General features: G+C 47.2%; 1 protein-coding gene across 1 annotated transcript; it reads left to right on the top strand.

Moving 5' to 3' along the window:
• Positions 1-988: 988 nt before the first annotated feature.
• On the top strand, positions 989-14,755 carry LOC138096859 (zinc finger protein 271-like). Its single transcript, XM_068993112.1, has 6 exons — positions 989-1,022; positions 2,468-2,563; positions 6,160-7,280; positions 7,365-7,869; positions 10,585-10,617; positions 14,541-14,755. The coding sequence occupies exons 1-6, from the start codon at positions 989-991 to the stop codon at positions 14,753-14,755; spliced, it is 2,004 nt and encodes a 667-aa protein (XP_068849213.1).
• Positions 14,756-15,109: the final 354 nt, after the last annotated feature.

The following is a 15,109-nucleotide window of genomic DNA, read 5'->3' as shown; positions in this document are numbered from 1 at the left end:
GGCCCCTCTGTCACGAGGCATCTTTGGCAAAGGGTCTGTCCAAGCCAGAACTGACGCCCTCTCTGCTCTGTCTTCCTCTGGTAGCTTTGCCGACTCAGGCCTGGTCCGTCCTTTTGGAGGTCCATTCATGGGACCCTGCAATGGCCATCAGGACCCTGATGAGCAAGGGCCAGGTGAGTCTGAGCTCCCTCTTCCCGGAGATAACTTTGTGGGCCCTAGAGGGCCTCCCCACCTCTGTGTGTGCCCTCAAGACCTGCCTCTCTCAGTACTGGGAGAGATACAGTGATGGGATTTCTCTGAAACTGGGAGGTGCGGGGTGGGGCACAGGATGCTCTGAACTGGGTGGGGTGTTAGATAAGGTCTAAAAATCAGTCATCTAACGCTCAGCAGCCTTTTGGTTACCAGGTAAAGTGGGTAGTGATGGCTTTGCTTCACCCCTGAGCCTTATTCTTGGAGTCAGGAGTGGGGTTTGGGATCCGAGTAGGAGTCTAGGATGGAGTGTGACTTAGGAATAACTCTGGCACACAATGACTTGGTAGTTTTTTTAAGTGTTTCTCAGGGTTGTCATGTACAGGTGTGTAGGTTACAAACTGCACAAGGGCACCTCATCTCAATGGCATGATTTGTATATCCTCACTCGTACATCGATATATTTATTACAGCAATTTACACGCAGATTGGTGTAGTATAACAACTGTCCACCAGATGGCGGTAAAGACGGGGGACCGTGTTCTATACGGTTGGCCAAAAAGTTCGTTCCGGCTTGCCACCCTAATCTGCCGAGTCAGAATGTTTCAGGCCAGAGAGCAAGTGGTAGGCTCTTGACCCGTGCCTTGTCCCACTGCAGGATTCTAGAAAGATATGCCCCTCTTTGATGTAATATTGGCCCTTGCAGGAATCAGTGACCTTCAAAGACGTGGCCGTGGACTTCACCCTAGAGGAGTGGGGCCGCCTGGGGCCTGGCCAGAGGGAGCTGTATCGCGACGTGATGCTGGAGAACTACCAGAACCTTCTCTCTTTGGGTGAGGCTCTGCCCCCGGGCCTCCTCTCATGTCCTCTGTGCCCACCCACTGCTTAACTGTGGGCATTCCTTCACTGGGGTCCTCTCTGGTGCTCTCCCGGGCCCCTGCTGGGTGGCCCATTCATCTCTCTCTCTAGTGGCTTCTCCCAGAATCCCAGCATACCCAGGCCCCGAGTCTTCTGCCTGTCCCACTGACCCTTCAGCCAGTGCCCCTGCCTTCTGCTTCTTTTTAAAAAAATTTTATTGTAATATAGTTGATTTACAATGTTAATTTCTGCTATGCACCAAAGTGACTCAATTATACATATATGTATCCTTTTTCATATTCTTTTCCATTTTGGTTTGTCACAGGATGTTGAATATAGTTCCCTGTGCTATACAATAGGACCTTGTTGTGTATCCACTCTATATATAATAGTTTGCATCTGCTAATCCCAAACTCCCAGTCCTTCCCTCCCGCGCCACCCCCCCCCCCCAACCCTTGGCAACCACAAATCTGTTCTCTATGTCTATGAGTCTGTTTGTTTCATATAATGAAACATCTGTTTCATTTGCCCTGTACCCGCATTACCCGAATCTCTGCCTCTATTTTCACCTGGCCTTTTTCCCTCCCAATGTGTCTATGTGTCTCTATACTCTTATAAGGACCCCAGTCACTAGAATTAGGGTCCACCCTAATCCTAATAATCCTAATAATGGACCTCATCTTAATTAGTTACATCTGCAAAGCCCCTCGTTCCAAATCAGGTCACGTGCTGAGGTCCCTGGGGGCATAATTTGGTGAGGGGACCGCTTTCCCTCACTGCAGGAAGAGAGGAATTGTTTGTTTAGTTGCTAAGTCATGTTCGACTCTTTGTGACTCCATGAACCATAGTTCACCAGGCTTCTCTGTCCATGGGATTATCCAGGCAAGAATACTGGAGTGGTGTGCCATTTCCTTCTCCAGGAGTGTCCCCACTCAGGAATCAAACCAGCGTCTCCTGCATTGGCAGGAAGATTCTTTACAACTGAGCCACCTGGGAAACCCAAAGAGAGCAGGTCTGAAAAAAAAAAATCAGATGAGATGAATTTTAGTTATCTGTTTTGTGGCACCCAATCTAGCCAAAGTATGATCGTGCGGGCACACGTTGACATCATAATACCCTATTAATTATTAATGAGATCATTCTCTTTTTTCTCCATGTCAAGTCTTCAAAATGTGGTGTGTATTTTGCATTCAACTTGAACACAGAGCTGGAAGCTTAAACAGTGACGTCGGGGCTCACGCTCTCTCTGGAATGGAGTAGGCACTCAGTAATCAAGTTTTGTGTTGGCCCTTAGATCTTCCAGTCATTAGGTATCCAACGTATGCATCTCCTCTGTAGACCCAGGGCCTGGAGCCCAGCCCTGAGGCCTCCCTGTAACCATGGCCTCCATGGCCAAGTTTTGTGTCTTTTCCAGGGGCAGGGTTTCCTGGGGCCAAACCCGATGTGATCTCCCGTCTGGAGCGAGGGGAAGAGCCCAGGATAGAGAGGAGAGAAACCCAGCAAGTTACCTGTCCAGGTGGGTAGGTGTGTCTAGCAGGTGTGAGACATCTTCCTACTCCATCTGTTGTGATCAGTGATGGTTATTCAAGAGTGAGGGAATGTAATATACAGGCCGTCACTGCGGGCCCTGGATTTGAATCCAAGCTCCACTACCTCCTGGCTCTGTGACCTTCAGGCAAGTCATTTAGCCCTTGTGTACCTCATTTTCCTCATCTGCAAATGGGGTCGATGATAGTACCTGGAATTGGGAAGAATAAGTGAGTTAACACGTAGTGGGCAGCCAGGCGCCTCTCACCCAGGAAACCCCATGCTCAGGCTAGGCTCCAGTGGTTATCACTGTGGTACCCAGAAGTGGTGCCTGGCCTGACATGTTAGGAGACAGTAAGAAGCCAGATTTCTGCCCCTACTAGCCCACAACCTCATCAGAGGAGGGGACGGAAGCATCTCTGTTTCCATCACTGTCCGTCCTGTTGTGGGACCAGGACTTGCCCCCTCCTTCCCCTTCACTCATCACATCAGGCTCCAGTCCTGTCCCTCCAGCCCCCTCTTTGCCCAGACCCCCGCCCCCCCCCTGCCCCGCTCCCACAGCCCTGACTCAAGGCCTCAGCGACCCTTACCTGGACCCTCATCCCAGCCTCTTCCCTGGCCTCCCAGCTTCTGGTCTTACACCCTATGGTTCATCTTACAAACAGCCCCAGAGCCCATCCCTCCCCTGCCTACAGCCCTCCTGAGACTCCCCAGCACCCCGAGTCAGAGTCCTAGCCCAAACCTGGTACTCGAGGCCCTACATGGTCCAGCCCGTTCTGTCTCTGGCCTCATCTCTCATCGCCATCCACCCATGGTGATACCCTACGCCCTACCTCACTCACCAAAGCCCCTGTTCCTCCCTGAACTTGAACATGTGTTCCCACTTTGAGTCTTTGCACATGTTGTTCCCTCTGCCTGGAACACCCTTCCCTGCTTTGTCTGCCTGGCAAACCCCTTCATGTTCCTCAAGGATATAGGTCTCCTCTTCCAGGAGGCCTTCCCTGACTTCCAGGCTGAGTGACCTGCCCCTTCTTGGTGCTTTCACGGCTGCTTGCTTGAGCTACTATTACTGCACTGGTTCATGCAGCGGTGAGAGTGTGGGCCCTAGAGCCAGACTCTCTGTGTTCGAATCCGAGCTCTGCCACTTAGAGGCCATGTGACTGTGGGCAAGTGACTTAAGCTCTGGGTGCTTATATATAAAGTGGGACACTAATAGTACCCACTTCACTGAGTTTCTTATGAGGACTAAGAGAACTCTGGACTCTTGAGACTCAAGTGGGTTTCCATGGATGAGATCATCTCCCATATGTCTTTGAAGTTCACATCAGTAGAGAAAAGCACATCCACGTGACTCTTGCAGAGAGGATGACTCAGAAGCCCGCATGTGATCTCTCTAGCCTTTGCGTGCTAAGTCACTTCAGTTATGTCTGACTCTTTGCAACCCCATGGACTGTAGCCTACCTGGCTCCTGTAGGAGAACCCATGGGATTCTCCAGGCAAGAATACTGGCATGGCTTGCCATGCCCGCCTCCAGGGGATCTTCCCGGCCCAGGGGTCAAACCCATGTCTCTCAGGTCTCCTGCATTAGCAGGCAGGTTCTTTACCACTAGCGCCACCTGGGAATCCCTTTACCCACACACACATTTGTTATATACTTTGCTGTAGAAACTTTAACTGGGCATTCAACTTGTTGAGTCATATAAATCCTTCCAGAAAAATCACCAAATGAGTGGATGGTGGAGGGATCACCCCCAAAGATATGACAACTAAATGTAATGTGGGATTTTGAAAATAATCATGATGTCATTGGATTAGGCAATGGTTTCTTAGATATGACATCAAGAGAACAAGCAGTGAAAGAAAAAATAAATCAGACACCATCAGAATTAAAAACTTTTTTGCAAAAAAAAAAAACCTTTTTTGCTTCAAAGACACTGCAAAGAAAAGGCAACCCACAGAACACAAGACAAATTTTGTAAATTATATGTCTGGTGAGTGGCTGATAATTCATACAACTCAATAATAAAAAGACAATCTCATTAAAAATAGAGTGGCTTCCCTGGTGGTCCAGTGGCTAAGACACCACACTCCCAGTGCGTGGGCTAGTTTCCCTCCTTTATCAGGAAACTAGATCTCACGGGCCACAACTAAGTTTGTGGCATGCTGCAGTTAAAGCTCCTGAGTGCTGCAGCTAAGACCTGGTGCAGCCAAATAAATAAATACAAGAAAAAAAGTGGGCCAAGGATCTCAATAGCCATTTTCTTCAAAGACACACAAATGTTCAACAAACACATGAAAAGATGCTCTAACATTAGCCTATATGTGTGCATGCTAAGTTGCTTCAGTCCACTTCTGACTCTTTGCAACCCTATGGGCTGTAGCCCAGCAGTCTCCTCTGTCCATGGGATTCTCCAGGCAAGGATACTGGAGTGGGTTGCTGTGCCCTCCTCCAGGGAATCTTCCCAACCCAGGGATCAAACCTGTGTCTCTTACATCTCACGTTGGCAGGTGCGTTCTTTACCGCTAGCACCACCTGGGAAGCCCAACAGTAGCATATACCTGCTACATAACCAGCCATGGTGAGGACCACAAACCAGGCACCAGGTGGACGTCATGAATCCTCCACTTACAGTAAACAGTGCTCACAGCCTAGTACATCTTGACCCATGGTTTCGAGCACACAGAAAAAGATAATTAACCTGTAGCTATGTAAACTTCCCAGGAGTTCAGTGCTCAGAGCTTAGCCGAGTGTCATTGCCATGGTTACAGAGATAAACAAAACTGAATAAAGTGGACCTTCTGTGTTCACTCCTTACAGCAATGGTATGAGAATGCTCCTACCATCCTTATTTGCCAACACTGAATATTTTTTTTTTAATATTTTCCAATCTAAAACGTATCAAATGGCATCTGAGTAACTTGACTTTTTTGGAGAAGGCAATGGCAACCCACTCCAGTACTCTTGCCTGGAAAATCCCATGGACGGATGAGTCTGGTAGGCTGCAGTCCATGAGGTCGCTGAGTCGGACACGACTGAGCAGCTTCACTTTCATTTTTTACTTTCATGCATTGGAGAAGGGAATGGCAACCCACGCCAGTGTCCTTGCCTGGAGAATCCCAGGGACAGGGGAGCCTGCTGGGCTACCATCTATGGGGTTGCACAGAGTCGGACACGACTGAAGCAACTTAGCAGCAGCAGCAGCAGCAACTTGACTTTTTAGACTACCACTAACATTGAGCATCTTTTTAAAATATATCAGCCACTTGTTTTTCTGTAGAATGTCTGTTCACATTCCTGCTTCACTATTTCATTAGACTATTTCTCTTTTTCTTATTGATTTGGGAAAATGTGTTAAATATTATGGCTAAGAAACCACTATGCACATGAACTGCTTTGCCACTCAATTTTTTGTGTGTTTAGAGTATACTGAGTCCATCCTTCTGTGTCACAACATGAGTCTACCTCATGCCTTTTGAACTAGCAATATGAACTTGGAAATCTTTTTGAGATTACAATGCCATATCTAAATAATCAGCTTCTTTTGTCCTGGGACAGATGAAGTTGATATTTTCCATTTCTTTCAGACTTGGAGACAAGCTCTGCAACTAATCAGGAGATGCTTCCAAAAAAGAATATTTCTGAAGAGGTGGCTTCCCCAGTGGCAAAGATGGAGGGAGTTTTAAGGGCAGTGCTTGGAGATGCCAAACTGGGGGAGTCCTGGATGTGTGGCTGTCAGCTGGAAGACCAGGACAAGCAGGAGAGCTGTTTGGGATGGTTGTTCGCTCCTCCCAAGGAAGATACCCATGGGGAGAGGGGCCTTGGCTGCAGTAAGCGTAGGAGAAGCTTCAAGAGGACCTCAGCCTTCATCAGGAAGCAAAGAGTGCCTGGGGGAGAGAGGCCTCAGAAGTGGACCGGGTCAAGAAAGAGCCTCAAATGCCAAAGGACCTTTGTAGAGAAGAAGCCATTTAACTGCACGGAATGTGGGAAAGCCTTTGTCTACCATTCTGACTACATTCTACACCAGAGAATTCACACTGGAGAGAAGCCCTACATGTGTAATGATTGCGGGAAGGCATTCAGCAACAGCTCGTATTTCATCCAACACCGCATCCTCCACACGGGAGAGAAGCCCTACGCCTGCAACAAATGCAGCAAGACCTTTACCCAGAGCTCATCACTCACTGAGCACCAGAGGATCCACACTGGAGAAAAACCTTACAAATGCAAGGAGTGTGGGAAAGCCTTCACCCAGAGTTCCTCCCTCATCAAGCACCAGCGATGCCACACAGGGGAGAAACCCTATAAATGCCACCAGTGTGGGAAGTTCTACTCCCAGGTGTCCCACCTCACCCGCCACCAGAAAATCCACACAGGAGAGAAGCCCTACAAGTGCAATGAGTGTGGCAAGGCTTTCTGTCACACCTCCTCCCTGACTCAGCACCAGACAATCCACACCGGAGAGAAACCCTACAAGTGTAACGAGTGTGGGAAGACTTTCAGCCACAACTCATCTCTGACGCAGCACCAGCGAGTTCACACTGGAGAGAAACCTTATGAGTGCCCTGAGTGTGGCAAAGCCTTCAGCCACAGTTCATCGCTGATTCAGCATCAGAGAATTCATACTGGTGAGAAGCCCTATGAGTGTCACGATTGCGGGAAGGCTTACACCCAGATCTCCCACCTCATGAGGCACCAGAGTATTCACATGGGGGAGAAACCCTATATATGTAATGAGTGTGGAAAGGCTTTTGGTCACACCTCCTCCTTTACTCAACACCAGACAATTCACACTGGTGAAAAGCCCTACAAGTGTAACACATGCGGGAAAACCTTCAGCCAGAACTCCTCGCTTACACGCCACCAGCGAATTCACACCGGGGAGAAGCCCTATGAGTGTAAAGTGTGCAGGAAGGCATACACCCAGATCTCCCATCTCATTCAGCACCAGAGGACTCACACTGGAGAGACACCTTATGAGTGCTGTGAGTGTGGGAAAGCCTTTAGCCGAAGCACCCATCTTATCGAGCATCAGAAGAGCCATACAGGCGAGAAGCCCTATAAGTGTAAGGAGTGTGGGAAAACGTTCAGTCACAGCTCTTCCCTCACTCAACACCAGAAGATTCACACTGGTGAGAAGCCCTATGCCTGTAAGGAATGTGGGAAAGCCTTCAACCAGAGCATCCACCTTATTCAACACCAGAGGATTCACACTGGGGAGAAGCCCTACAAGTGTAAGAACTGTGGGAAAATGTATACCCAGATCTCACACCTCATTCAACACCAGAAAGTTCACAGGGGTGGAAAGCACTCTGCATGTAACAAATGTGGAGAGGATTTCAACTGGGGATTACACCTGGCAGAACACCAGAGACTTCATACTATGCATGGTGGCTATGTCTGCGGTGATTATGAAAAAGCCATTTCTTGGAGCATGCAGCTCGCTGATCAGAGAACTCATGCTGACTAGAGAGCCTGCGAGTGAAACAGACTGGTGATTCCGCGGTTGGAGTCCAATCAGCCTTCATCAGCAGTTGTGACTTCCTCCCAGAGAGGAGCCCTAACACTGTGTATTGAGAGAGTTGGTTCCTTTATTTTCCTAGAAGGAGGATGGCACCATTTATCACCAGCTGGGACAGCTTCTGATCATTTAAAGGGCTTCACTCTAAAACCCTGGCTTCCCCCCTATTTCTCAGCCTTTCAGTGTCTCCAGGAGGTGGTAGGTATGGGGTGGTCTAAATGAGATGCATCTTCATCTGGGATCTTTAATAAGGTCTCTCAGTTTTCTGCTGTTTCTCCCTTTCTGTTCTTATGAAGTTTATGAAAACTGAAAATGTTAGTCATTCATGTCCAAGTCATGAGTCATGTCAAGAGTCAAGAGTCATGTCCAACTCTTTGCACCCTCTTGGACTATAGGCCACCAGGCTCTTCTGAGGGAATTTTCCAGGCAATACTGGAGTGGGTTCCTGAGTTGGGAAGATCCCTTGGAGGAGGGCATAGCAACCCACTCCAGTATTCTTGCTGGGAAAATTCCATGGACAGAGGAGCCCGGTGGGCTTCAGTCCATGGAGTGGCAAAGAGACACAACTGAAGTGACTGAGCATGGTATGGCACGTCTAAAATATTTATTGGTATAATCACAGATATGTGATTTTAGAAACAACTTTTTAACTTGATATAATGTGAATATTTTCCCATGACAATGCAAAACAATATATAGTACATATTATACAAAAATAATATATATATATACATGTGTATATATCTGTGTCATCATTTGCCATTTTTAACAGCTGCATAATATCTCATGCTAGTTTCTTGAATTTATTTAACCAACCTCTGTTAATGGATATTTGTTTTATTTACTTTTTCATCATTGGACATACATTATTTAACACTTGTGCAAATTATCCCCATAAGATGAATTCCTAGAAGTAAGCTTATGGGATCACAGAATGTCCATATTTAAAATTTTGATAGTTATTGCTAAATAATCCTCAGAAAAGGAAGAACCAATTTACATGACTCCTGAAAGTGTATGTGAGTGCCTATTTCTTTGTTCCTCCATGTTGTTCATAAATACTCAGTATTAGTCTCATTATTTTTAACATTTCTAATCTAATAAGTAAAATATCCTATTGATAGGGAAATTAATGATCTTTTGACACATTTATTGATACTTTGTCTCCTTCAAATTGCTTACTTGTATATTTTGCCCATTTTTAATTAGGCTGCATTTAAAATTTTTGATTTACAGGAACAAGTCTATGTATTATACATATTAACTCTTTGGTATTTTGTTAGTTTGTTGTTTCTCTTAGTTTTGCTTATAGTATATTTGGCTATATAGAATTTTTAAATTTCTATGTATTCAACTCTATTTTCTTTCCTATTTCTTGGCTAAACTGTCATGCTAAGAAAGACCTTCCTCATGCCCAAGATTAGGAAAAAAGTTCTCCTGTATTTTATTCTAGTACTTATGATTTTTAACAATTAAATTTTTATTCCTTCTGCATTTATTATGTCTTATGGTATAAAATTTCAATTTCTAGAAATCACTTGCACTGATTCCTTGGCTGGTGGCCCCTTCATCCTTAAAGTCAGCAGCGTGGCATCTTTAAATAACTCATCAGAATATATTCCACAGCATATGTAACTTTCTCAGCACTTTTGGTCCACTCCCTTCTCAAAGACTCACCCCTCCTTTACTAACATACTGGTGTAGAATAAATGGATTTTTAGTCTAAGAGAACCTACTTTTGAATCTTGCCTTTGCCGTTGTCTTGCTGACTGATCCAATTTCTTTGTACTTAAAATGAGATAATAAGCTATATTACAAATATGTCTGGGTTTCAGGTAACAGAAAACTCAAAACTACCCAAACAAGAACGACAGTTTAGGGCTTCCCTGGTGATTCAGTGGTTTAAAAAAAGAAATCTGCCCTTCAGTGCAGGAGAAACGAGTTTGATCCCTAGTCTGGGGAGACTCTACATGCCACAGAGCAGCAGTGCATGTGCAGCAACTATGGAGCCTGTGCTCTAGGGCCTGGGCGTTGCAGCTGCTGAAGCCCGTGTGCCCTAGATCCTGTGCTCTCCAACCAGAGAAGCCACACAGTGAACCTGCACACTGCAAGCAGAGAGTAGTGCACGCAACAACGAAGACCCCGCACAACCAAAAATAAAGTTGGGGGCGAAAAGACAGTCTACTACCTCAAGTAGCCTAAAGGACCCAAACAAGGCATTCATCTTGTTTACCCTAATATTTTGGGATGCCTTCTGTGGTAAGAGAAAACCTTGGCTCAAATTGTGACAAACCCTAGGAAGAAGAAATCTATAGGTAAAGCTGCTATACATTTAATATTTCACTACAGTTCATTTGAGATCTACATAGTTTTTTTTTCACAATTATTTTCTCAAATAATTTTATTTCCTGATCACCCTTTCATTCCTCCTTCACCCCTTTACCTGTTTACTTCGTGACATTATACAGGAAGGAGTGATCAAGACCATCCTCAAGAAAAAGAAATGCAAAAAAGGAAAATGGCTGTCTGAGGAGGCCTTGCAAATAGCTGTGTAAAGAGGAGAACCAAAAGGCAAAGGAGAAAAGGAGAGATATAAGCATTTGAATGCAGAGTTCCAAAGAATAGCAAGGAGAGATAAGAAAGCCTTCCTCAGCAATCAGTGCAAAGAAGTAGAGGAAAACAATAGGGTGGGAAAGACTAGATTTCTCTTCAAGAAAATTAGAGATACCAAGGGAATATTTCATGCAAAGATGGGCTCAATAAAGGACAGAAATGGTATAGACCTAACAGAAACAGAAGATATTAAGAAGAGGTGGCAAGAATACACAGAAGAACTAGACAAAAAAGATCTTCACGACCCAGATAATCACGATGGTGTGATCACTCCCCTAGAGCCAGACATCCTGTAATGCGAAGTCAAGTAGGCCTTAGGAAGCATCACTAGGAACAAAGCTAGTGGAGGTAATGGAATTCCAGTTGAGCCATTTCAAATCCTAAAAGATGATGCTGTGAAAGTGCTGCATTCAATATGCCGGCAAACTTTGAAAACTCAGCAGTGGCCACAGGACTGGAAAAGTTCAGTTTTCATTCCAATCCCAAAGGAAGGCAATGCCAAAGAATGCTCAAACTACTGCACAATTGCACTCATCTCATGCTAGCAAAGTAATGCTCAAAATTCTCCAAGCCAGGCTTCAACAATACGTGAACCATGAACTTCCAGATGTTCAAGCTGGATTTAGAAAAGGCAGAGAAACCAGAGATCAAATTGCCAATGTCCACTGGATCATCAAAAAAGCAAGAGAGTTCCAGCAAAACATCTACATCTTTATTGACTACACCAAAGCCTTTGGCTGTGTGGATCACAACAAACTGGAAAATTCTTCAAGAGATGGGACCACCTGAGCTGCCTCCTGAGAATTCTGTATGCAGGTCAGGAAGCAACAGTTAGAACTGACAAGGAACAACAGACTGGTTCCAAATCGGGAAAGGAGTACGTCAAGGCTGGATATTGTCACCCTGCTTACTTAACTTATATGCAGAGACATTACTTTGCCAACTAAAGTCCGTCTAGTCAAGGCTATGATTTTTCCATTGGTCATGTATGGATGTGAGAGTTGGACTGTGAAGAAGGTTGAGCGCCAAAGAATTGATGCTTTTGAACTGTGGTGTTGGAGAAGACTCTTGAGAGTCCCTTGGACTGCAAGGAGATCCAACCAGTCCATTCTGAAGTTCAGCCCTGGGATTTCTTTGGAAGGAAGCTAAACCTGAAACTCCAGTACTTTGGCCACCTCATGCGAAGAGTTGACTCATTGGAAAAGACTCTGATGGTGGGAGGGATTGGGGGCAGGAGGAGAAGGGGACGACAGAGGATGAGATGGCTGGATGGCATCACTGACTCGATGGACGTGAGTCTGAGTGAACTCCGGGAGTTGGTGATGGACAGGGAGGCTTGGCGTGCTGTGGTTCATGGGGTCGCAAAGAGTCGGACACGACTGAGCGACTGAACTGAACTGAGAGTACATCATGAGAAACTCTGGGCTGGATGAAGCACAAGCTGGAATCAAGATTGTCAGGAGAAATATCAATAATCTCAGATATGCAGATGATACCAACCTTATGGCAGAAAGCAAAGAGGAACTAAAGAGTCTCTTGATGAAAGTGAAAGAGAGTGGAAATGTTGGCTTAAAACTCAACATTCAGAAAATGATGATCATGGTATCCGGTCCCATCACTTCATGGATGGAAACAATAGATGGGGAAACAATGAAACAGTGAAAACAGTGACAGACTTTATTTTTGGGGGGCTCCAAAATCACTGCAGATGAGGACTGCAGCCATGAAATTAAAAGACGCTTGCTCCTTGGAAGAAAAGTTATGACCAACCTACACAGCATATTAAAAAGCAGAGACATTACTTTGTCCACAAAGGTCCATCTAGTCAAAGTTATGGTTTTTCCAGTAGTCATGTATGAATGTGAGAGTTGGACTATAAAGAAAGCTGAGTGTCGAAGAACTGATGCTTTTGAACTGTGGTGTTGGAGAAGACTCTTGAGAGTCCCTTGGACTGCAAGGTGATCCAACCAGTCCATCCTAAAGGAGATCAGTCCTGAATATTCATTAGAAGGACTGATGCTGAAGCTGAAACTCCAATACTTTGGCCATCTGATACAAAGGGCTGACTCATTGGGAAAGACCCTGATGCTGGGAAAGATTGAAGGTGGGAGAAGGGGACGACAGAGGATGAGATGGTTGGATGGCATCACTGACTGGATGGACATGAGTTTGAGTAAACTCCGGGAGTTGGTGATGGACAGGGAAGCCTGGTGTGCTGCCTTCCAGGGGGTCACAAAGAGTCGGATACGACTGAGTGACTGAAATAAACTGAACTATCCAGTTTCCCTCTGTTCCTTTGTGTCCCAGGCAACTAGTTACCTTGAGACAATTAGCGGTCCTGCTCAGCCACTGGACGGTGCCTCAGTGGGCCCTTCCCCCAAGCGAGCAACTGCCAATGAGTGACCGTTAGTGGTCCTGCTCAGCCATTGGTCAGTGCCTCAGTGGGTCCCACCCACAAGCAAGCAACTGTCAGTGAGGTCAGAGGGAGTGGTGGTCCTCAGGCGGTGTTTGAGGTAAGAAGAGGGTCAACCTTCTCCCCGGGCCCCTCCAGTTCACTGGCCTCAGGTCAGCAGAGGAGCATGGGGACTCAGGGAAACCAGCTGGGGTCTGTGTCCTGCAGGGCTCCAGAGCCCTCACCAAGGCCACCCACTGGACCCGCCCAGGCCTTGAGGTGGCTGGTGGTGAACCTTTCCCCCATCCCCACCTTTGCCACCTAATGGCAGCGGAGGTCTGCACCTCCTGGTCCCCACTGTTTGGGTAGCCTGAAGAGCCTGAGGGCCAGTAAGTCCCGGGCACCTGGCTCCCTTGGGGACAACAGCCGGGCAGGGTCTGGGGACCTGGCCCTGAGGGAGCTGCCCACTGAGTGAGCTCTGCCTCCTCTTGGCCCTCAGAGGGTGAACTGTTGTGCCCTGGGACCATGCCATTTCTTGTCAGAACAGGGAATAACACTTCCTTGGGGGAGGATTGCAGGAACCTCATTACCTAACCATGACCTAACCTCAAGAACAAAGGGTCTGACACCAAGAAGTTGACAACTAACTGCCCCTCCCTCACCTTTCCTAGAAAAGGGCTTTGCTGAAAGCTTTCAGGAAGTTTGGGGGTTTGAAGGCATGAGCCACCTGTCTCCTTGCAGGGCCCTGCTGTAAACCTTTCCCTGTTCCCAACTCTGACGTTTTTGGTCTTGTTTGGCCTCACTGTGCGTCAGGCACACGGCCCTGGGTTTCGGTAACACTTATGTTCTAGCGTTAAGTTTTCAATTACATTCTTTTTTATTTATTTATTTTAATGTGCTGTGTCCTTGTTGCTGCGGGTCTTGTCTTTTCTTGCGGAGCACGGGGGTCTAGGGCCTGTGGGCTTCAATAGTTGCAGCTTGTGGGGTTTACAGCATGGGGCTCAGTAGTTTCGGTGCACCGGCTTAGTTGCTCCAGCATGTGGGATTGTCCCAGGCCAGGGATGGAAGCTGGGTACCCTGCACTGGCAGGCAGATTCTTATTCACTGCGCCGCCAAGGAAGCCCTCCATGAAGTTCTATGTGTAGAAAAAAAAGTTTTATGAGCACGTTTTCTTGCCCATCCCTACTACTTAAAAGCGCCTCTAAAGAGGTGGCCTAGCCTATCGTCAGTGCTTACACATTGCCCTGGAGACAGACTGTTCGTCTTTGCGAGTTGACGGTTGCCCTGGCAACGGATGCAGTGTGGGATTAGCTTTCAGAACGCAGCTTATGACTGGTCAAGAGAAAACGAACTGCGTGACCGCCTTCTCCACTCCGCCTGCAGAGGCTAGTAGAAGCCTTTGACATCGGTGTACTCCAACCGAAGGCCGCCTCTGACTCCAGGGTTCTGTCCGCCTTTACCATCCGAGGACCGTCCCCTCGAAGAGCCCGAATCCCGCGGGGATCTGGGAAATACTGAAGAGTCTGCGCAGGCGCAGAAGCTTGCACGGCGCTACCGCTGCGCAGTCAGCCGCGGAGCCTTCGAGGGGATGGTCGGTGTCGGGGCGGGCTCGAAGTCCAAGACCCAGCTGCCTGGTACTTCAGAATACGAGTGTTAATAACATTCATTGTGTCCTCTCGGTCTTTGGCCAGAAGAGCGGCTCCGGGCAATCTCGGGGTCTTAGGCTATCTAGAAGGATAAAGGGGCGTGAGAAGCCGGTGGCAACTGTGGCGGGCTTGGAACCGGTCCTTAGGCTGGACGAGGGGCGGGATGAGAGGCGGGGCGGGGTTTTGAGGCGTGGTTATAGAGCGGGGATTGACTGGAATGCTGGAAAGTGGGGCAAGACCTCCGGTGGGAGCCAATGACGCTGGAGTAGGCGGGACGCGCTGGCAGTTCTGAGACTCCTATCCAGTATTCTTCCTGACTCCAGTGGGGAAACAGGCTCAAGAGAGGAGTGGAGGGTAATCCAGAG

The sequence above is a fragment of the Capricornis sumatraensis genome, chromosome 20 (assembly GCF_032405125.1).
Source record: "Capricornis sumatraensis isolate serow.1 chromosome 20, serow.2, whole genome shotgun sequence".
NCBI lineage: Eukaryota > Metazoa > Chordata > Mammalia > Artiodactyla > Bovidae > Capricornis > Capricornis sumatraensis.
The sequence above is the reverse complement of the archived record's forward strand: the minus strand, read 5'-3'. Positions and strand labels throughout refer to the sequence as shown.